Raw genomic sequence first — 23,084 nt, 5'->3', positions numbered from 1 at the left:
TCCCGATAAACCTACTACCTAGAGATAATGATTATTAAAATCAGAGGGTATTTTTTTCCAGTTATTGAAAAAAAACGATAAAATATAATTTTATTACAGAAAATAGGGATTGTAGCATTTACGGCAATTAGTGTCTTGATTTTCTCCCCTAATATTTTATCATGAATATTTTCCCATGTCTTTAATACATTTCCAAATATCTTTCATGGTGGGCAGAACATATAGTGGCATTTATTAATGTGTTATTGAAATTTCACCCCACGTCCACCCTATACATTTACCCTCCATCTCAATTTTCCTCTGGGGAATCCATGGGGTTTGGGTGATGCTGACTTCACTCATGATTCCAAGGTCAGAGTCCTTAACCCAGGCCTACAACAGTTAGTTAATTGCATTTCCCTGCCCTTGGGAATTGGGACTCATGTGGGCAGTGCCACCAATAAACCCTGGGAAGAAGGGGAAAGGAATCCAAGGAGCTCAGGGAAAGATCACAACTGTAGTCCATGTTCCCTTCCAAACAATGCACCAGGCACCCAGGATCTTGAAATTCCCTTCCCAACTATACCCAAAACCCACTCGCATGGCCTGTGCAGGCCTCTTCCCAGGTCCCTCCTCCAGAGATTAGATTGTACCACCTATGCCTAAAAAAAAAAAAAAAAGAGAGAGAGAAAAGGCTCAAATAAATAAAATCAGAAATGATAGGGGCAACATTACCACTGACACCACAGAAACAAAAGAGATCATAAGAGGATATTATGAACAACTGTATGTCAAAAAACTAGACAATGTAGACAAGATGGACAAATTCTTAGAAACACATGAAACACCTACACTGACCCTAGAATAAATAAACCAATCACAAGTGAAGAGATTGAAACAGTCATCAGAAACCTCCCAAAGATGAAAAGTCTGGGAATCATTGGCTTCACAGGTGAATTCTACCGATCATTCAAAGACGATCTAATACTAGTCTTGCTCAAGCTCTTCTGAAAAATTGAACAGGAAAGAATGCTACCAGTCTCATTCTATGAAGCCAAAATCACCTAATGCCAAACCTAGAAAAAGACACTACAAAAAAAGAAAATTACAGACCAATATTTCTAATGAATATAGATATAAAAATCCTCAATGAAATACTTGGAAAAAGAATCTAAAGGCACATTAAAAGAATATACACAATCAAGTGGGTTTTATCCCAGGTATGCAAGGGTGATTCAAAACAAGAAAATGAATTAGTGTAATAAACCTCATTGATAAGTAGAAGGAGAAAATCACATGACCCTTTTGATTGAAGCAGAAAAAGCATTTGAGAAAATATTCTTGATAAAAACACTTCAACAGATAGGAATAGAAGGAGGCCTTCTTTATGTAGTAAAGTGCATATATAAAAAACCTACAGCTAGCATTGTATTCAATGGTGAAAGACTAAAGGCTTTCTCACTGAGATAATGAACAAGAGAAGGATGCCCAGTGTCACCATTATTATATAATATTGTGCTAGAGTAGGGTTTCTTAACAAGGGGTCTGTGAGCTTGCATTGAAATTAAAAAAAAAAAAGCACAGCATAATGGGGACTTAGTAGAGGATCTGTAGTTTTCAACTGACAGGCAAAGGGGTCTGGAACAAAAAAGGTTAAGAATCCCTGTGCTAGAGGTTCTTGCTAGGGCAATTGGGCTAGAAAAAGGAATAAAAGGCACTGAAATAGGAAAAGAAGAAGTACAATTTTCACTATTGCGGTGATATGATCCTATATTTAGAATCTCCTGAAAAATCCATAAGAAAGCTACTAGAACTAATAGATGAGTTCAGCAAAGTGGCTGATACAAGACTAATATGCAAAAATCATATACAGTATCTTATAAATATGTTCGATTGTTTATTGGGTATTGACAAGTGGGTAGAGATAACTGAGGGAGTGCTGGGTTCCCATCTTGGGGAGCTCTGCTGCATTCCCCAGTGGAACAGCAACAATACCCCAAGGGCAAGGGCAATGACCTGTGAGGAAGGATGGTCCATTAATGGGCCCTTGATACTGATGACTATGCTTATGAGCCTGTTGCACTTGAAATTTCAACTTGGCCTAGTGTTTCAAGGGCCTAAGAGTTACCTCCTGAGAGCCTCCATCTTGCTCAAATGTGGTCATTCTCTAAGCCAAACTCAGCATATAAATGCATTACCTTCCCCGCAGTGTGGGATGTAATTCCTGGGGTTGAGCCTCCCTGTCGCCATGGGATTATTACCAAGCACCAGCTGGTGATGCAACTGGAAAGAAACCTTCAATAAAATGATAAAGACAAATGAGTTTATATGACTAAGAGAATTCAAAATGAGTCAGGAGGTCATCAGAGGGGTCGTGCTTGTGTACATCTCAGCAGGATCTCAGAGACAGCTAAAGTAGATACAACCCCAGGTAGAGGTGCTCCTGAGGGCTATGGAGACACCCAGGTCCTATGGTCATGGCAGATGGCTCTGAAGTTCAGTGCCTTGCCATTGGGCCCTACTTTGGAATTTGTGCTCCTGAGTGTGATGGAGTTGGACACAGATGTCATTTCTCTGCACATGCCCTTTCTGTCCCTTTTATTGAACCTGTGGTTGGCACTGGGATTGGTGTATGCTCAGGAGATATGAATCTCTAGCCAGCTGGACCCTGAGCCTCAGTGGTGTTGTAGCACCTACTCTTCAGTTCGTTGAACTAACCCAGGTCAGCTGACTGGTAGGTGACCACAACCACCACACCAAGGAACTGAGAGAGTCTACAGCTGTGGGCATGAGAGTCCCATCCACCAGCCATGTGAGATCGAAGCCCCCTCTCAACTGAGAGGTGGAGTGGGCATCACCACCCAAGGGTCCTCAGGATGGAAGAATAAAATATGGACTAGAGTGGACTTACTGGTATTCTACAATAGAATTATTGTGCCTCTAGCAATGGAAGAAATTATATCACTGAAGTGGAGACAGTGGCCACTGGAGTTGCTGAAGAGGGAAAAGGAGGTATGATATGGGGGCATTTTTGGGACTTGGAGTTGTCCTGAATGATATTGCAGGGACAGATGCAGGGTATAATATATCCTGCCATAACCCACTGAATGCACTGGGCGAGAGTGTAAACTACAATGTAAATATAATCCATGCTGTGTAGCGGTGCTCCAAAATGTATTCATCAATTGCAATGAATGTACCACCCTAATGAAAGAAGTTGTTGATGTGGGAAAAGTAGGGGTTATGGGGAGTGGGGCATATGGGAACCTCCTACATTTTTTAATGTAACATTTTGTGTGATCTATGTATCTTTTAAAAATAAATTAAAAATATATTTTAAAAATCAATAGTATTTCTATACACTACTAATATGCAAAATGAGGAGGAAATCAGAAAAAAAATCCATTTATAATAGCAACAAAAACAATCAAATATTTGGGAATAAACTTAACCAAGGACATAAAGGACCTATATTCATAAAACTATAAAACATTGCTGAAAGAAACTGAAGAAGGCTCAAATAAATGGTAGGATATTCTATATTCATGGACTGGAAGACTGAATATTGTTAAGATGTCGGTTCTGCCCAAACTGATTTACAGATTCAACACAATCCCAATAAAAATCCAGCAGCCTTTTTTGCAGAAATGGAAAAACCAATTATCAAATTTATTTGGAAGAGTAAGGGGCCCTGAATAGCCAAAAAGATCTTTAAAAAGAAGAATGAAGTTGGAGCACTCTCACTTCCAGACTTTAAAGTATAATTATTTATCTACAATGGTAAAAGCAGCATGGTACTGTCATAAAAACAGACACATTGACCAATGGCACTGCATTGATAACTCAGAAATAGAACCTCACATCTAGAGTCAAGTGATTTTTGACAAGGCTGCCTCCCACCTGGGCCATAACAGTCTATTCAACAAATGGTGCCAGGAGAACGGGGTAGCCATATCCAAAAGAAAGAAAGAGGACCCTTCTCTCACACCTTATACAAAAATTAACTCAAAAGGGATCAAGGACTTAAATATAAAAGCAAAAATCATAAAACTCCTAGAAGAAAATGTAGGAAAACATCTTCAAGATCTTGTAGTAGGCAGCAGTTTCTTAAACCTTACACCCAAAGCATAAGCAACAAAAGAAAAAGTAGATAAATGGGCAAATCAAAGCTACAATGAGATATCAGTTCACAGCCTTTAGGCTGGCCACTATTAAAAAGTCAGAAAACTGTAAATGTTGAAGAGATTGTGAAGAGACAGGAATGCTTATTCACTGTTGGTGGGAATGTAGAATAGTATAGTCACTGTGGAGGACTGTTTGGCAATTCCTAAGGAAGTTGAATACAGACTTGTCATTTGACCAAGCAATACCATTGCTAGGTATATGCCCAGAAGAACTGAGGGCAGTGACACAAATAGACATCAGCACACCAATGTCCATAGCAGCATTATTTATGATAGTCAAAAGTTGGAAACAATCCAGTGTCCATCAACTGAGCAATGGATAAACAAATTGTGCATACACATGATGGAATATTATGCAGCGGTAAGAAGAAATGAAGTCATGAAGCACATGACAACATGGGTAAACATTATGTTAAGTGAAGCAATTCAGACACAAAAGGAGAAATACTGCATGATTGTGCTAGTATGACCTAAATATATTACGTAACTCATGGAATTAATAATTAGAATACAGGCCACCAGAAAGTAGAATGAGGTTAGAGACTGGAAAGCTGATGGTTAATCTGTGCAGAATTGGTTAAAATGCTGTTTATAAATCCTTGGAAATGAATGGAAATGGTGAGAGCACATCACACTGTTTGTGACTAGCAGAGCTATTATAGGAATATGACAGTGGTTGAAAGGGAAAGCCTAAGGACATTAGTATTACTAGAAGGAAAGCTAAAAAATGTAACCTGGGCCTGGATAACATAGTGAAACTTCATGTAAAATATAAATATGGGTGATATTGCATATATAAGACAGTTTTTACAAATTTTAAGTACAAATGATCTAGAGAGAAAGAAACAGAACAGCTGCTATGTATGGCAAGGGAAGCATAGAGAGATTAAGGGGTGATTGGTTGGTTGGTGTTTGCTTTTTAGTATTATTATTATTAGTGGAATAATGAAAATGCTCTGGGAATGATTCAGGTAATGAATACACAACCATGTGATTATACTGAATACATAGTGTACAATCAAAGTGATCGTACAATTTGGATGGATTTATGCTTTATTAACGTGTATGAATAAAATTGATTTGTTAAAAGAAAAGAGAAAAAAAAGACAAATATTGTTTGATTCCACTTAAATGAAATTGTTATTAATAGAATAAGCAAATTCACAGAGACAGAGAGTAGATCAGATGTACCAGGGGTTGGGGGAGGAGGGAATGGGGAGTAGGTACCTAATAGGTACAGAGTTACTGTTTGTGATAAATGTAATTAATGCCACTGAATTGTACACTTAAAATAGTTAAAATGGCAACTTTTATGATGTATATGTATACATTACCACAATAATTTAAAAAAAAGAAAATGAACAAAATGTGTAGTACATGTATTGAACTACATAGTTTATAAAATGCTTTCAGTACATTATCCATTTTCACCAATACTATTGAAAAAATTTCTTCCCCCACATTATGGATGCAGAAGCGGGGACACAGAGACACTGAACGTATTGCTTGGGGTCAAACAAGCAGCAAGTTGTGAACTCAGCTGTGAGGTAGTTTTTTGCCCACTCCACTGTACAATGGCATAAAATCAGCATGTGCACACTCCATCTGAACTGCTTTCTCTGCCTGCTTTTCTCAGTTTCTTTTCCTCATGCCTCCACGTCCTAAAAAGACCTTTCAAGCCCCATTTGTACAATGCTGGGCTCTTTCCACCACGAAAGGAACGAGGCTGACATAGTCTGTTGGGTAAACACAGGCGGTAAGTGACAGAGATGTATGCCCAACTGGCAAACTTCTGATAACCAATCCAGCTCCTGCTATGTAAACAGGTGTAAACTAAGATTTAATCAGTTTACACAGTGCAGTAAATAATTTAATCTCTCCACAGCACGGTACTTGCGAATGTAAATGTTTGGGCCAAAATTGATGCTGACATTGTGATGCAAGCATCCAGTTTCTCAGCCAGAAAAGCTGGGTCAACAAGTGGTCCTCCCATGCCCCTGCCCGGTGACGGGGAGGCTAGTGTCAGAGAAGCAGAGGGGAGGCAGACACCCATTAGTTCTGGGTGGAGCATTATTGTTGTCAGTGCAAAGCTTAAGCTTGGGCCCTGGGATCTGGTGATATTCTCTCCACCCTTAATTCCTCCTGACCCTGAGTCTTTTCTCTCCCCTTCAATTATTCTTCACTGCACTGTACTGCAGATATCTGAGTTGGATGCTTTTAAGTGAAAAGGGAAGCAGGAAGACAGAGCGAAAGCAAGAAAATAGCAGGCTTCAGGATTGTTGCAACAAATAAATTTCTCACTTGAAGCTTATCTGACCATCACTCACTGCCTGTCAATGTGTACCTATGCAAATTGTACCTAGACCATGTGAAAATCACATGCCAATGTGCTCTCAGTTGTCAAGAGACTGTTTACTCCACCTGCCAGAGTCCATTGTACCAGAAAGTGCTGCCTCCTATGAATTTTTCATCAGTATTATTCATCTTCTAGTTGGCCTAGCTCTCCCCTTGAGCTGAGAGGACAGGGAGGTAGCTTGCTTTTCCTTTCCCACCCATGTGCTTTCTCAGGAGTGGAAGCCATTGTTCTATCAGCTCCCTATCAAGATGGCTGGGAATTGGCTACATGGTTTATGGTAGGAAAAGAAGAGCTACTATTTACTGATTGTGAGGAGTTTCCTTATTCTAACACTACCATTGATTTGTATTGGGTTTCTTATACATTATCTCAAATCAACACTGACATGGACATTATCTTAAAATATACAGAGAAGGAAACTGACTTACAAAGAGTGAAATCACAGCTGGTAAAGGGGTGAGGGGCATCTGGATTTAAACCTCAGAATGACACTCTCTTGAAAGTTCTTCCTCTTAAATTATACCGCAAAGCTTGGTTTCCTTTGATCACCCAAGCTTTCATAAGAGCAGTCCTCTTAGTTTCCAGGTCTAGGAGTGGGCATACACAATCCCCGTAAGAACCAAAATTCAGTAAGGAGAAGACTTGAGTTTTATATCTTATACATAAAAATGTATTGACTGTATGCATTTACTCATTTAGTCTCTACATCAGTCCTATGAAGTAGATGTGACTGTTTGAAGCTGGATGGAGCCCAGAAAATCATGTTCATTAAACTAATCCATTCCTGTGAGTGTGAACCTCTTGTATGTGGAACCTTTGATTAGGTTACTCCAGTAAAGTATGACAGAGAGTGGGTCTTCTTAATGGAGTCCTTTATAAATGGGATGACTATGGAAAGAAAAAGAAGAGAAAGCCACAGAAGCTGAGAGAGAGCAAGGGAAGCAGGAAGCTGAAGGCAAGGAAACCTGGAGGGGGAAATAGAGACCAGCAGACACTGCCATGTGCCTTGCCATGTGACAGGGGCATCCAGCAGCTGGTCTTTGGGGAGAAAGGACCACCTGACAATGCCTTTATTTAGACATTTTTCTCAGCCTCACAAATGTAAGTTTGTAAGCCAATCAACTTACATTGTAAAAGCCAACCCATTTCTGGCATATTGCTTTTGACAGACTAAAACGATAGATAGTATCATTATCCCCATTTTATAAGTGAGAAAACTGAGGCAGAGAAAGAAACCTTCCTGACATCACACATCTAATAAGTACCTAAACTGGGAAGCAGAGCAGGGAGTTTGCCCACACCCTCTGATGTTAAGTCCCAGAGAATATCAGGTAACATACATAACATTTGGGGGTCTCCCAATATCTTGCTTTGATGGAAAACAATAATTAGGGCAGAGTATTTTTTAAAAAGAACCTAGGTAAACCTAGGGCGTCTCTTATGGGAGGGAGTATCTTTACTGCCATGATTGGCAAAGCCCCTGAGCAGATGAAGAGGATTATCCAGAAGACAAGTGAATGCAAGTGGCAGGTAAACCAGATGGCCACAAACAATGGTTCTGGGGTTGGAAATGAGGGAACAGCAGTAAGGTGATAAAGTAAGCAGAAAAACAAGACTAGCAACAACTCCCCTTACCTCCTGACTTTATTCTTTGCCCTTTCCACCGCATAGTAGCCTGGGTTGCATTCATATTTGCAAACAGAGCCCACATCGTGGTTGCCCCGGAGGCAGTGATTCAGAAGCAAGTTGGCGTTCAGGATAATAGGGGGTGCATCACACTCCAACTTGCAGTAGACTTCTGGGAGGGACCAGAGCCCATCTTCAAGGCAGGTCAGCCATGGACTCAGTCCTAAATCCAGGAAAGAAAAGCACAGGATGCTTAGAAGAGAGAGTCCAAAAATAGAATAACAGAAAAAAGAATGAAAACTTGTTAATGCATTTCATTCTCAGAAAATCACATTATTCTTTTTTTCAGGAAGCTTCCCTAAAATCTCAGGTCAAATATTTATCCTATATCTTCTTTACCTACAGAGCATCCATTATGGTCTCTTCTAAAGAACAGAGGTCAGATAACTCATTCTTGCCCTGAATTGAAAGAACTTCTACCTACCCAGACACTACCTTCCTTCCTAACTACAAATTATAAAAATGTTGCAGTGATAAATATCATGAAAAGCATTATAATAATGATAAGATGACACTCTTTTTAGAGTTTATTATATGTCATGTACTGCTCTTAGCATTTTACATGTATTAAGTTCTGTACACTTCAAATCTCAAAAAGCTCTATGAAATAGATACTGTTAATATTCCCCATTTTGCAGATGAGGAAATTAAGTTTAGGTAACTTGCCCAAGCTACTTAGTGGCAGAATGGGGGTTTGAACTCAGGCAGTTTGGATGCACAGTTATGTGCTTAACCACAATGCTATGTGCCTCAGTGTACAGTATAATGCATGGGTTCTTAAAGTCTAATCCATGGGCTATACACTGTAGTATCATTGGCCCAAGCCAGACCTACTAAAACAGGATCTCTTGATGTAAGGCATTTTAACATACCTCCTGGATAATTGTTAGGTACACCAAAATCTGAGAATGCTTGATGAGATAAAGAGCATGGTGTGGGAGACAGTTAGAGCTGCTGCCATCCCACCAAACTTGTCAGATAGCTGTGAATATTAAATTTTAAAATGTATGTTTAAATAGCATTTGAGTATTAATATTACCAGGACAACTGTGTTAGTTGGCTTGACTCCAGGGTACATACAATCAAATAAAAACAGAGTCTGAGATTCTCTCATTAATGAGATTCTGAGTCTGGATCCTTCCAGGTGGTCAGAGACAAGGAATGGTTTTGTCATTTGGGCCTTTGTCAATGTTATCAGAGGAGGGTGGCACATCAGAGCAAGTGGGAAGGCCACTGGGTAAGGAAAAGTATCCCAGAGGCCCAGAAAGAGGGGAAGAATCAAGAGAACTTGCACACCATTCCTGGCTAACCAGACAATACCTTGAAGTTTGGCTGGTGGGACACAGGAGACTGAGCAGCGTTTTAGAAAGTCCGTTCCCTCTGAGCAGGAGAAGGTTGCATAGTTCACCAAAGACTGGTCGGGAATGCCACAGTCAAGAGGTGAGCAGCTCACGTCCAGGTCCCAGTGCCCAGAGGAACATGTGAGCAGAATTTCCCTCTAGAAACAGAAAATTTTCCTATGTCAAGGTCACATAAAAAGGTGTATCAGAAGAGTTGACAGGATTTAAAAGGGTGCCAGTGATTATCCCAACATTCAAAACAGATTCAAGTAATTTTGCCTTTCTTCCTCTTTATACCTTATTGATTCAATATGCAGATCCACACAGTACCAAAGTATAATGCTGATAAAAGGAGCATGTTTTTCTAAGAGAAGAGTTAAACAGTGATGCTCCTCCAGTCGACCCCATTGGATGCCCTCCATTTGCTCCCCAGATCAGCGATCTAACCACCTCCACCCTGCTCTGTGCCCAGGGACACTGGTCTCTGTGGATTTCTAGCCTCTGGCTTGGGCTTGGGTTCAGGTCCTGAGACACAATACCAACTAGGAGGAAAAGTAAGGTCAGAGTGCACCCTTCCCTGGGGGGTTGCTGCATGCTGGCTGCATTCTTTAAGAGCTATCTGCTTTTTCTTAAGTGGGTTCTGCTAACTGCTCCCTACGTTCTTCCTTTCAGACCCAGGGGCAATAACAGACAACCTTTGCCTTGGGATATTGTACCATCTCATTGCAATTTCTCTATATTCTGTCCTCACTTTTATAAATAGTCCCTTGATCAAATTATCCTTTAATTTTAAGCATGTCATCTGTTTCTGCTGCTGGGACTCTCACTGATAAGCCAATTGATAATGCTTCTGAAAAAAAACTACTTCCTCTGTGAATGATGCATATTATCTGAGAACAACAAGGAGTTACTGCATGAAAAGAACCTCCCAAACCTCCTGGTTAAATTAGAGAAATTCTAGCTATTATTCTGAGCCTATAATTTCAGTAGCACAGCCCAGAATAAATAACCATTAATTAAATGAATAAACATTTATTTAGCACCAAAAGGCCAGACCCTATACTAGGTTTGGATAAACAAGATGTCCTCAAAGAACTAAAAATCCAAAGGGAGAGGGGCATGTGCAAATCACCTGGTGAAACAGGGGCTCAGAAAATGCCTGAAGAAGAAAGAATGGAAAGAAGAAGAAAGGGAGAAAGAGAAATAAAGTAAGAAAATGCATGATATATAATTTTATTTGTTATATTCCTTACCTTCTTAAATATAGATTTGAGGGAATGCAATTACAAGAATACAAACAATAAAATAAGTAGAAAACTGAGACCAAGAAGAAAGAAAATATACATATGTAAAATATAAAGCAATATAATATAATATATATTGTTGTGTGCAAGTCACACAGCACTATGGCAACTAAAGGAGGAACTTTGCATCCTTGGGCAGGGCAGTAGAACATTTGAGGGAAGTATCACCAAGTAGTTAATACTAGAACTGGCCTTTGAAAGATGGGCAGAACTTCCCAGAAGCATAGAAGGAGGTGGGAAGAGAAGGTTTTCAGAGCAGAGGAAACAGAGCAGGGACCTAGAAACTTGTTTGGGGAAAAAGCACAAAATTCACTTTAAGCACTGAGTTAACACAAGTCAAAGAAAGAGGAGATTCTGCAGCTGAACCATCCTTCCTGCCAGGAGACCACAGTGGCATCAAAGCCAAAGATAAAATGACTGGTGAAAGCACCTGTCACACCTGACACCAGTTCTTGTCCAGCTGATCCTCCCTGCCCCCCAGTATTTCCCTGTTGCCTGCCAGAAAGACCCAGTTCAAAGCCAGTCACATTTTTCTGCTTAGTTTCAATTCTCATGTCAACAAAAAGCAAATAGCCCCACTGTTTGTGATCATGAGCTGTGATTGTATAATTTCTTTAGTGACGCCAGCCTCAGATGACAGGAGCATTCAGCTAGACAGCTCTGTCGCTGTTCACAGTATGGCTGGCAAAGGGTAAGCTCCTAACCCAGATTCTGCTCTTCACATAGATATCAAAACCTGGAAATCCGGCTCATACCGTCATGATCCACAAATCATTTAAACAGTGTCCTTTAAGCTGCTTATGCTGCCTGGTTCTTCTCCTTGCTTCCACAGGTATTGTCCATTTTGTTTTGAATTTGCTTCTAATTATAATGCCTTGCAAACATTGTCTTTTCTTTTCTTGCTTCTTTAATTCTCTTTTTCTGGCACACATGTGTATTCTGTCTATACCTTCAGTTTGTTCTTTTCCATTCTTTCTCTTTCTTTTCTAATCAGATATAACTTTACCTGAGTCAAAATGGGTGAAGAACAGGCAGTAAGAGCACTACGTTTCCAACCAAATTAAATGAACCATCATAAACCAAGAAGTTGGTGTCTCATGGCAGAGTAAATCTGTTTCTCGCTAGGTAGAATCTAAACAATCTGAAACCAAAGATTGTGTCTTTAAATTCAGACCATCTCTAAGCAAGTGAAACTCTCTCATGGGGCTTCAAGACCTGTTAAGAAGTCAAGTGGTACATAAGGGGAAAAAATCCAATCTTCCAAACTATTGCTCTCTGACTACCTAATCATGCTTCCACTTCTTCCTTATGATATTACATCTTTTTAGTTCTCTCCTTGAGCACCATTATCTTTATTCTAGAACATTCTTTCTCTGTCTAATAATATAGTGATGTTTTCTAATGGTTGATTTCAAGTTTAAAATTCCTCTGTAGGGTATTGGGAGTTCTCTAAAGGAAAGATGGAAAACAAAATTCTTAGATAGGAATACATTATCATGCTCATAATAATGGCAGCTAATAATTTCTAGTGCTTTGTGCCTATAATTTTGCTAGAAGCTTTTTAAGTTTTTCCTGTCATCATAGTAACTCAATGGGATAAGTACTTCTGTTTTAATCATGTTACAAATGTGGAAACAAACTTAAAGAGGCTAGTTTTATTTGTTCATTTATTTGCCCAAAGATAACACCTAGTACACAGTGGAACCAAATGGTCTTCCAAGCCCATGCTATTAACCAATACATTTTATTCACTCCCAGTCACTTTTAATTTCTGGAAATGGTGCTTATGAAAGCTTGTAGAAATTCAGGATATTCAGCCAAAGCTAGAATCGTGATAGGATCCCCACGTCAGTAATAAATTTAAGGCTTTGGGGAAAGAAACAGGTCCTTCTTCTCCAGCCTTCATGGAAGGAGGGTTGGAAGTTTAGACAATGAACCACAGACAAACTGAATGCTACTTGTATGGCTTGAAAATTGTGAACAAGCCTTAACTGTGCCATTTTCATGTTAAAGGCAAAATGAGCAACATAACTTCTGACAGGAAAACAAAAACAAGGAAAAGGAACATCGATCACAATTGCACATGTTCTTAGATATCCTGCATTTCTAGAAAGCTGAGCTTCTCCTTGCTTGTTAGAGTTCTCATTTTTCCTTTTAAATGATTTAAAAACACCTGTCCTCTCCCCAATTTATCCAGGGAGAAGAGCACAAGCAGATTCTCTCATAGGAACTTGGTCCTGATGGCCATGGGTTTCCAACTTACCTGCCTGGGCCTGAGGTACTGCCCGCTGCTGGCCTGAAGGGCAAACCCGCTTTCACAGCTGATAGCACACTTCATGGGACCTGGGCCACCAGAGGTGCAGTTCACCACATCCGCGTGATCAAGCAGCGGTGGAGCACAGCTGCCCTGTTCCTCACAAGGCCCTTGGACACAGCTGGGGATGACAGAGACAGAAGCAGCTTAGGTCAAGCAGCAGCAGTGACTTCTCAGCTTCCTCTGGGAAATGCTTCTAAACCAGACAGAATTATTGTTTTTTCCCAAAATCTACATTAAACTCATTACCTTCCCTATATTATCTGGAGATATGTGACATAATCAACATCCATGACAGCTAGCAAGCACCAACCAACCAACTTTCCATAGATTTTCCAGCCAGAGGATGATAGGATGGGGTGGGGAGGAGAAGGGAGATTAGATCCCAGGGTTCTGGATGGCTTCAGAAATGAATAGATACTCAAAAATATTTAACAACAAGTTCTACTGAGTCCCAAACAATCAAACCAGACCCAGGACAAAGCTCAGGAGCTGAATCCTGGAGGCCACTAGTTGTGTCAGCATCAACCTGTTAGATGTTTATCACAGGAAGGTCCCAGGGTCCCTGTATGAAGATATTGGGTGTCTGGGATAGCAGAAAAGATAACAACTATTCACCAATTGGGATGGAAATATTTTAACTGGTACAGTCGTACAAGTACCGAATGTCAACACTGGCTAAACAGAAATTGAGCCCATGGCAGAAAGAGGAAACTTTCACTTGCCTGAAATTGTGATAGATGTTTATAGAGACCTCATGGGAAAGCTTCTGCCTACATTCCTAAGAACAATCAACCAGGAACAGGAGAGATATATAAACTCCCTATGGTTCAGGGGCACTCAGTCGGGACCACAGCAGCAACAACAATGTGATAGGGCAAGGAGAGGGTCACCCTCTTACCAAAGCAGAGCCACAGAAGTTAAAAACCAGGACACCAGCTGCAGGCTATCTGGGTTTGAACCCTGGCTCCTCCACTAGCAGCTGTGTGACTTGGGGCTAGTTACTCATTCTGCACTATTCTAGCGTCTTCCTCTATAAGATAGGGATGATAATGGTGCATAGTTCATAAGGTTGTAGCAAGGGTAAATGAGTTAATTTATGTGAGGTATGCAGGACAGTGCGTGGCACATGGAAGTGCTCCACAAATGTTAACTATTATTAATATAGAGACTTTGGTCGTGAAATGGACTAGACTTTGGCAGCCTCAGGGTTTCCCAAGCTCCTCAAATGTTCCATTTCCTCTCATTCTCCCAAAACTAGTTCTATGGGTGAAAAAGCTAGAATATTTGGGATCCTAAACATTTTTAAGTTGTCTTACCAGAAATTCTGCAAATCATAGACATCCTCAGTAAGCTCTGAAAATCCTGATACTCAAATGACTTGAGCAAGGGGGTTGTGGACATTCCTTAAACTCCTGTGAAAGAGTTTACATACTTGAATTTCTTTGCTCTCTCTTGCTTATCTCTATCACTGACTTACTTTCACTTTTTCTCTTCCCTTGCTACCTCTCTTTCTGTCTTTCTCTAATTCTCTCTCACTTCCTCTGAGGAGATGACTTTAGTAATGGTCTTGATATAAGTTCCAGCTCCATTATTAAGTGACTGGGTGATCACAGAAAAATGTTTAATCAACCCAAGTGCCTATTTCCACATTAATTAAAGGGGGCATGAATAGCATCTATTTTATAAGGCTGTTGTAAGGCTAATATGGTCATGCTTTTAAAACAACTAGTAGAGAGTAAAAACACAGTACTTATTAGTTGTTATGATCACGGATGTTGCTTTTGTTATTTTTACCCATTCGCATGGTCTTACCTCTCACCTCTGCTTATGTCTCCCTTGCCTAAAAACCATTTCAGCTGCCTCTCCTTTTCCTTCTCCCTTCATTTATAAATGGTGCCTGACTTTTCTTAGGATACCCTCTGTATTCAGGACCAGGTATTTCAACTCCCAATGTCCCTGCGAATACATTCTAGCGTCAGATTTCATGATTTCTTTGAAAGGAGGCACCACATTTCCAGCTTGCCTCTTGATGTCTCATCTTAAACGTCTCTTCTCCTGATCGCCCCCTGCCAGGCTCTGGGCTATACCAGTTTACAGAGTTCACAGTTGTAGTGATTCCTGTGTCCTCTACTTCCTGCTAGTCACACTCAATTTTCCTACCCAAGACCTCAGCTCTGCATCTGGACCCCTCTAGTAAGTCTCCTAATTTGTCTACCCATTTATGCCTCTTTCCATTGCAATCAATTCTGCAACTCTAGGTTGGCCATCTTCCTAGTAGACTATCTTCCTGTCATTAGACTATGAAATCCATGGGCACAGGTCCTTTGTTTTTATTTATTAGGTATCCCAAGTGCCAATAACAATGCCTGGCACATAATAGGCCCTCTATAAACATTTGTTAAATGAACAAATGAATGATTCCTCTAAAAAAATAAACAGCAGTTTTCCATGTATCCCCATTGTCTATTCAATTAAGTAAAAACCTTCCTACTCTGGTATTCAATACTTTCTACGATCAAATCTCAATTTATATTCAGAAGCAGGCAAACAGGGTTCAAATCTCAGCTTTGTAACTTTCAGCTACATGACCGTGGGCAATTTACCTCGAGGAGCTTCAGTCCCCTCATCTGTAAAATGGTAATAAGGTGTACCTTATGGAAAGGGTTGTGAAGATTAGAAAACATAATACATTTATGTAAAGTACTAGAATGGTGCTGACACATGGTAGGGCCTCCATAAATGGCAGCAATCACCACGATTGTACCCTGATTACTTCCTCCCACTATTCCACTGCAATTGGCCCAGTTTCCACCCACAGTAGTTTGTGAGCTGTTAGCTACACAACTTTCAGTTTTCCCACTTCTGTGCCTTTGCTCAGTTTGTTAGATTTCTGAAAAGGTCTTCCTTCTCCAAGAAAACTCTCCAGATACCTTCCTCCTTTAAACTTCCCAGTGAAATTTGAAAAATAATTCCCTCCTAACACCTCTTTTACTCTGCCTTGTATCATAGCCATGTATATATATCCTTGTTCATTCATTCTTTCATTCATTCACTCATTTATCCTTTTATTCACTAGCATCTGAGTGTTTCCTAAGTGCTGAATCTTCTAACTAGATTACCAATTTTTGAAGACAATACTGATCCTTAGTAACTTTTATATTAATCATATTCCTTCCTAAAGTAGACACAATAAATGTTTGCTAAATTAAATTGGTTCATATTGTAGGCAGCAGGGTAAATCAATGGCTATCAAAATGGGAAACTTATTAACTTTTACAATGACAGAACAGGATCTGAAATATAAAAATTTCATTATCAAATAATGATTCAAACAGCTTGCACCACTGAATCATGCATTCATAAGCATTCACTTAGTAATTACTGTTTGCAAGGCATGAGTCTGAGTATTGAATATATAACAAGGATCATGTCCTTAAGGAAATCATAGTCTAGTAGGATATATTCAGTGCTCTTGTTGTTGTTGCCAGGACTGCTAAATATTAGCCAAAATGACCACTGTGAATCTTGTCATCATTAATTTGTTCTGTTTGCCTATGAATTACATTAATGGTCAGTGACTTTATTGGAAAGCTGGGCAACCAGAGAAGAAATGGAAAATAAAATGACCTTAACTATGTATGAGCTGCAGAAGCACTCCTCTTAATATACTAAAGTTGCTGTCCCTGAACTTGTACCCGTAGGATATAAATCACATCAGTGACCTTTTCATTTCTTTTACCTATATCTTTTAAATGTTGGATAAAGAGGTTGGAACTGAGTAGTGTGAGGATTATTTTTATTTTTTACTCTTTTAAACCTTGGTTCTTTCCTGTCATGATGTGGGATCCTTCAGACTCACTTTATGTTGCCTAATATAAGAAGGAATATGAGTTGGGGGTGGGGGTGTTATCATCAGCATGGATTCTCCACATCCAACTGGGTATGCAACATAAGAAATAAATCTTTGCCTCTGAGTCTTTATTCAACTTGTCTGGATAAAGGAGCTGAAACATGTCCATATCCATAGGATGAGATCAGAATGCCTCATGAGTGTTGCTAATGAATTCTGAGCTCCAGAGGTGCTATATGCCATCCATGGATGTCCCCAAAACATAATAATTTCCTCAGCATGTTGAGCAGAAAGTACTAGGAAAAAGGGTGTCATTAACACTTCTGGTTCATATCAGCTTATTGAAAGAAATTAATGTGAAATGGCACATGCTGTTTTTCAGTGACGCCAGTCAATTAATCTGTGTCAGGACAAATATGTGCTTGACACAAATACTCTGAATGAGCCTCCTTCCATCAAGACGGGGTTCCATTAACTGCTGTTGCTATGACTACCAGTGTGAGAAGTCCATCCAGCACTGGCCACAAGGGAGGAATGGTGAGACAGGAGAGCAGACAAGATGTGAAAAGCGGCATGAAATAAGACCAAAAAAAAAAAAAACAACCAAACACCAAACCCAGACCTGTTTATGAAGTGAGAAATGGTTTTAGGGCAGCTGTTGCAAATTCTTTCACTAGCTTATATTTCCATTTGCTTCCTTTTTAAGGAATTTGTTTTATGAGTATGGTGTTTATCAGGTTGTTAGCTTAGCTTCTGATGGCATCTGGTACCAATTGTAGACTTCTCCCCCATGCACCCCAACCCCAAATTCCCTTCTGTGGTTCTCTTCCATTACAAATGCTGCTTTTGTGAGTGAAGTTGTGTGCTCTGTTTTCCCACCCTCCCAATACATTCTCCTGTCTACACAGTGCCACATGTACTCTAATATCATAAGGATAATGCTAATAGTAAAAATGATAACATTTGTAATTTCTCAAAAGCTTTTTTCTTACAGTATTTGGACAAATGTTAATGGAAGTGGCAGGAATGAAGCCTTACAATGCCCCAGAGAGTTGGGAAGTTAGTTATTGATCTTGGTTTGACATTCAAGGAAACTAATGCTGTTCGGAGAATGGCTGGAGGCCATACAGGGAGACAGAGGAAAATCCTCAGGCTGGATCTCAGAGCTCTTACTCTCCAGGCCAGCCTAGACCACGAGGCCATCTCCCTATGGACAAGGTTGCTTTCCTGTTTTTTTCTTATCAGAAAGCAGCATAGGCCTGAGTGAGTCAAGAAGCAACTCAGCAGGGCAGGCTGGGGACAAGCATAGAATATGTAATAGTCCATTTTAGTTTTGATCAGATTTCTTTTAAACTATAGCAAATCAAATTGGCAATATTTGTCTCTTTAAGCAATACCTCCTCATCCTTCCAACCATTTTTTTCCAGACATTTCCCATCCCCACATCACAATATCGACTCAGATATGGATGTGATCAACCTAGTTAGATGTGATTCACAGCTATTTCCATTTTAATATGAGACAAAGTTTCAAGCCAAAGGAATTTTCATGATGGAATTTTAAGCCAGTAGGCAAATGACACTGTATAGATAGCCACGTAACTATACCGACTAGCTGTAATTCTCTTGGCTCTTCTCTTATAAACTGCTATTCTCTCTCTCTTCTGATCTCCATTCCCCAAAGTCATTGAGTCTGAAGGTTTGAAAAATGCTTTCAATTGAAGAATCCTTGTTCAAATGTATTTTAGCCATAAGGTACCCTCATATTTTATATATCCTGTTTAAGGGCATGCAGGCACATTCCTAGCTTTGTCCTGTCATAATGATGTGGGGTTTTTTTCATCCTTTCTTGGGTTATGAATGCTTCCCATACTTGGGAAACCCTGTTGGCACAGTTTCGTGAAAGACTTGCCTTCACATGCCCTGAGGCAGGTTTTCTCAACCTTACCTCTGCATTTGACTCACCTAGGGAACTTTTAAAGAAATATGGTCAGCCTACATGTTGGATCAAGTGTTAAAACCTGCTCTTTGACCTTGAATAAAAGGGGTAAAAGGCAAAGACAAATGAGTCAATATGGTTAAGAGTCTTCCAAAAAGAGTCAGGAGGTCATCAGAGGGGTCACACTTACACACACCTCAGCAGGACCACAGAAAAAACCAAAGTAGATACAACCCTAGGTACTGGTTCTCCTGAAGGCTACAGAGGTCCACAGGGTATATACTTATAGCAGATGGATTTGGAGCTCTGTGCCATGTAAGAGGGCCCTACTTTGAAATCTGTGCTCCTGAGTGTGACGGAGCTGGACTCAGATGTGACTTTTCTACACATGCCTCTTCTGTCACTTTTACCGAACCTGTGGTTGGTGCTACGAACAGTTCATACTCAGGAAACCTGAATCTCTGGACTGCCCATGTGCCAGCTGGGCCCTGAGCCTCAGCAGAGTGGCGACTCCTACTCTCTGGTTCACTGGTCTTTCCCACGTCAGCTAACAGGGAGGTGAAGATGGCCAACCATCACACCAGGGAATCAAGAGTGCCTACAACTATAAGCAGAGGAACTGCATCCATCATCCATGTGGAATCTAAGCCCCCTCTTGATCTAGAGGTGGAGGCGATATCACCATCCCAGGGTCCACAGAATGGAGGAATAAAATATGGACTAGAGTGGACTTACTGATATTCTACCATAAAACTATTGTGATGAATAATAGAAGAAATTTTAGCATCAAAGTGGAGAAAGTGGCCACAGTATTTGCTGAGGGCAGGGAGAGGGTAGAAGAGATGTGATATGGGGGCATTTTTGGGATTTTGAGTTGTCCTTAATGATATTGCAGGGTCAGATGCTGGACTTTATATATCCTACCATAACCCACTGAATGTACTTGAGGAGAGTGCAAACTACAGAGTAAATTATTATCTGTGTAGTGCAGCCGTGCCCCAAAATGTGTTCACTGAGTGTGAAGAGTGTGCCACAATGATGAGAGAGGATGTTGGTATGAAAGGAGTGGTGTGGGGGGCGGGGTATATAAGAACCTCATATTTTTTTTAGTGTAACATATTTTTTGTGATATATATCTTAAAAAATACAATTTATAAAAATGATGTGGTGGGGAGTAGGGAATGGGTTATATGGGAACCTCTTATGGTTCTTGTTTTTTTTAATGTTTTTTAATGTAACATTCCTTGTGATCTATTAATTTTTAATTTGTAAAAAATTTAAAAAAAATAAAAAATAAAGAAATATGGATACCTAGGCTTTACCTCCCGGGGATTTTGATTCTATACCCCAGGTGTGGGATCATAGCATCTGATATTTTAAGCTTCAAAGCTTTTGGTGCTCACCAGGAGTGAAACCCAGTACCATAAAGATCTGGATATATGTAACCTGAAAGGTATGTCAATAAGTTCCACAGACCAAGACTATAAAATAGAAAGGCTGATTCCAAGAGAAAGTGGTCCTGGTGCTTGATCGTTATGCTTGAATGTATTAAGCACAAATCACTACCTAGAATCCATAGGGTATATCAAAAGCATAACCATTTCCTCTGTTCTTTCAGGGGAAAGAATCTTTCAATATAGGTGAAGAAAGAAAATAGCTAAATCATGCATTTAGATGATAAATATGTGACTATCTCAGATGAAGTTTCATCATGAGATTTGATTGACCTCAGTAAATGAATAGGAATTGGAAAGGCAAATAGAAGATGAGGAATGCTCCTCAAAAGTCACCGCTAAATGTTTTATGGTAGAAAGGCAGTATTCTCTAAATCCAGATAAAAATACTGTTTCTTTTCTAACACTGTTAACTGAATAAAATTCAGTCTAGAGTTCTTAAATTCTGACTAGAAGGAGTCAATATATTTATCTGAAGGTAGACTTAGGGAAAAGTTCCTAAAGTCTTCTTATACCTTCAGTGGTTAGTGAGGCTGGCAACAGAAAACTGACATTATTATCTGCAGATGAAATGGTCAGTCTTACTAAAGATGTACAATGCACTATTCCCCAAGGGATGCCAAACCAGGTACCTCTTATAATTTTTTTTCATTTCTTGAAGCCACAAGAGAGAAGCTGGCATAACTTCCAGCCCAGTTTACACTTGGAAAGCAGGCAGTTCCTGAACAATGAGTGAAGTCTTTGCTGTTCTGCCCACAGCTGCCCTGTAACTTTGATCCAAGGTTCCCCTGAAAGTCTGAGCCACCCTGGAGGAATTCCAGGAGGCTGCAACATTATTCCAGAGTCATATAGAATCTGTAGTGAAATCCTTGTTTTTCCTATGTGAGGACTGATGGGAGATTATGAACTAAAGATCCCATTTTCTGAATATGGCTACTAGGTTAGGGAAGAACTTTAAAACCCAATAGTAATAACAGCATCAACATGGCTACATAAGACATCCCTGGAAAAGTTTCTCTTTAGAAACACTAATAAAAGGACAACACCACTTGTTTGGAACTCAGGAGGATGGCAGATACTGGACAAGAACTCCATAAACACTGAATGAAAGAAAAAGTTAACAAACAAACACCAAAAAAGGTAGATGATCTGACACAGAACTGTCAGTCCAGACCCCTTCCTCTCACTCTGTCTTTTTAAAAATAATTGTTTTTTTTAATTTTTAAAGAAGATTTACATTACATAAATATTAATATTTACACAGAGGCAGCACAGCATGGGTCCCCCTGCTGCAGATGCAGACTATAAAACACTCACAGCATCAAGTTAGAATCCCACACATATCCAGGCAAAGGGACTCATGTCCACAGAGACCCAGGGAAGAGCACAAAGGGCTGACTAGTGCATAAATACAAAAATTGCCCCAGAAAATAATACTGTGGCAGAACTGTTGGCAAGAAGTGCAGATCAGTCTCTGCTGGATCACCTAAATGAAAAAACAGACCTTTCTGGATTAACCCAACCTGGCTTCCCGGGGTGGAATACTGGAGAAATAACCTGAGGAAGAAAAGTCTCAGGAAAAGAAAGGTGGGAACTGAAGTCTGTAAGGCAGGATGGCTCCCAAAACTGAGAAATGTAAAATAAATGGGGGCACTGAGAGAGGGAAAGAAGTTAAACAAATCATAGGAACCAGGGAGAAAATTCTGCACAAAAACAAACAGAACAGATCAGGATTCCTGGAGAAGGAACAGAGAAGATACTTTCTTCTGGGGGAAAAACAATTGTACGTAATAAAGGCAATCTTAAAAGTTGTACACATACCCAGGTCAAGAATCTGGTACAGAAGACCTGAGAAAATCTGAACAGTTAAACACAAGCTACTCTAAAAGTCCAGTATAAATTGGACCAACTGTCAAAAAGAGCCTCAGTATACAGCCAATCTAAAATAAAAGCATAAACAAGAAGGAGAAAGTGACCTTCAGACTTAGCACATCAAAATAATCAGAAGCTTAAACATAAGCAAAAAAATTTACAAGCCATACTAAGAAACACGAAGATATGACTCAGTCAAGGGAACAAATTAAAATTTCAGAGGAGACACAGACTTTAGAACAATTAATCAAAGAAGCGCAAACAAATCTCCTAAATCAATACAAGGAGACGAAGGAAAATGAGGATAGAAATAAACTAATGGTGGACACAGAGCCAAAGAATATTAAGAATACAATGTGTGAGCAAAAGAAGAATTGGAATGTTTAAGAAGAAACAGAAATTATGGGCATGAAAGTCACAATAATGGAGATTGAAAGGCATAAAAAAGTGATTTGGACAGGCATAAGAAAGAATCAGCAAACAAGAAGACAGAACAACTGAAAACATATAGTCAGAAGAACAAATAGAGAATAGAATAGAAAAATAATGAGCACTGTCAAATGTGAGTGAGTGACAACATGAAGCATACCAAACATACATATCATAGGTGTCCCAGAATAAGAGAAGGGAAAAGGGAACAAAGAACATTTGACGATATAATGTCCAAAAATTTCCCAACTCTTATGAAAGACATAAATATGCATGTCCAAGAAGTATAATGTGCTCCAAACAGAACAAATGCTAACAAAACTACTCAAAGACACACAGTAATCAGAATGCCAAATGCCAAAGCTAAAAAGAGAA

General features: G+C 39.7%; 1 protein-coding gene across 1 annotated transcript in view; it reads right to left on the bottom strand.

The window, feature by feature from the left end:
- Positions 1-23,084, bottom strand: part of PAPPA2 (pappalysin 2) — a 331,690-nt gene that overhangs the window by 85,684 nt on the left and 222,922 nt on the right. The window contains exons 14-16 of the mRNA XM_058310161.1: positions 13,113-13,284; positions 9,526-9,703; positions 8,155-8,368 (exon numbers count right to left, since the gene is read on the bottom strand). Of these exons, the coding sequence (XP_058166144.1) occupies positions 8,155-8,368; positions 9,526-9,703; positions 13,113-13,284 (564 nt within the window). The remainder of the gene's footprint in view (positions 1-8,154; positions 8,369-9,525; positions 9,704-13,112; positions 13,285-23,084) is intronic.

This window comes from Dasypus novemcinctus, chromosome 13, assembly GCF_030445035.2.
Source record: "Dasypus novemcinctus isolate mDasNov1 chromosome 13, mDasNov1.1.hap2, whole genome shotgun sequence".
Taxonomy (NCBI): Eukaryota; Metazoa; Chordata; class Mammalia; order Cingulata; family Dasypodidae; genus Dasypus; species Dasypus novemcinctus.
Note: the sequence above shows the minus strand (reverse complement) of the source record. Positions and strands in the feature narration are given on the sequence as shown.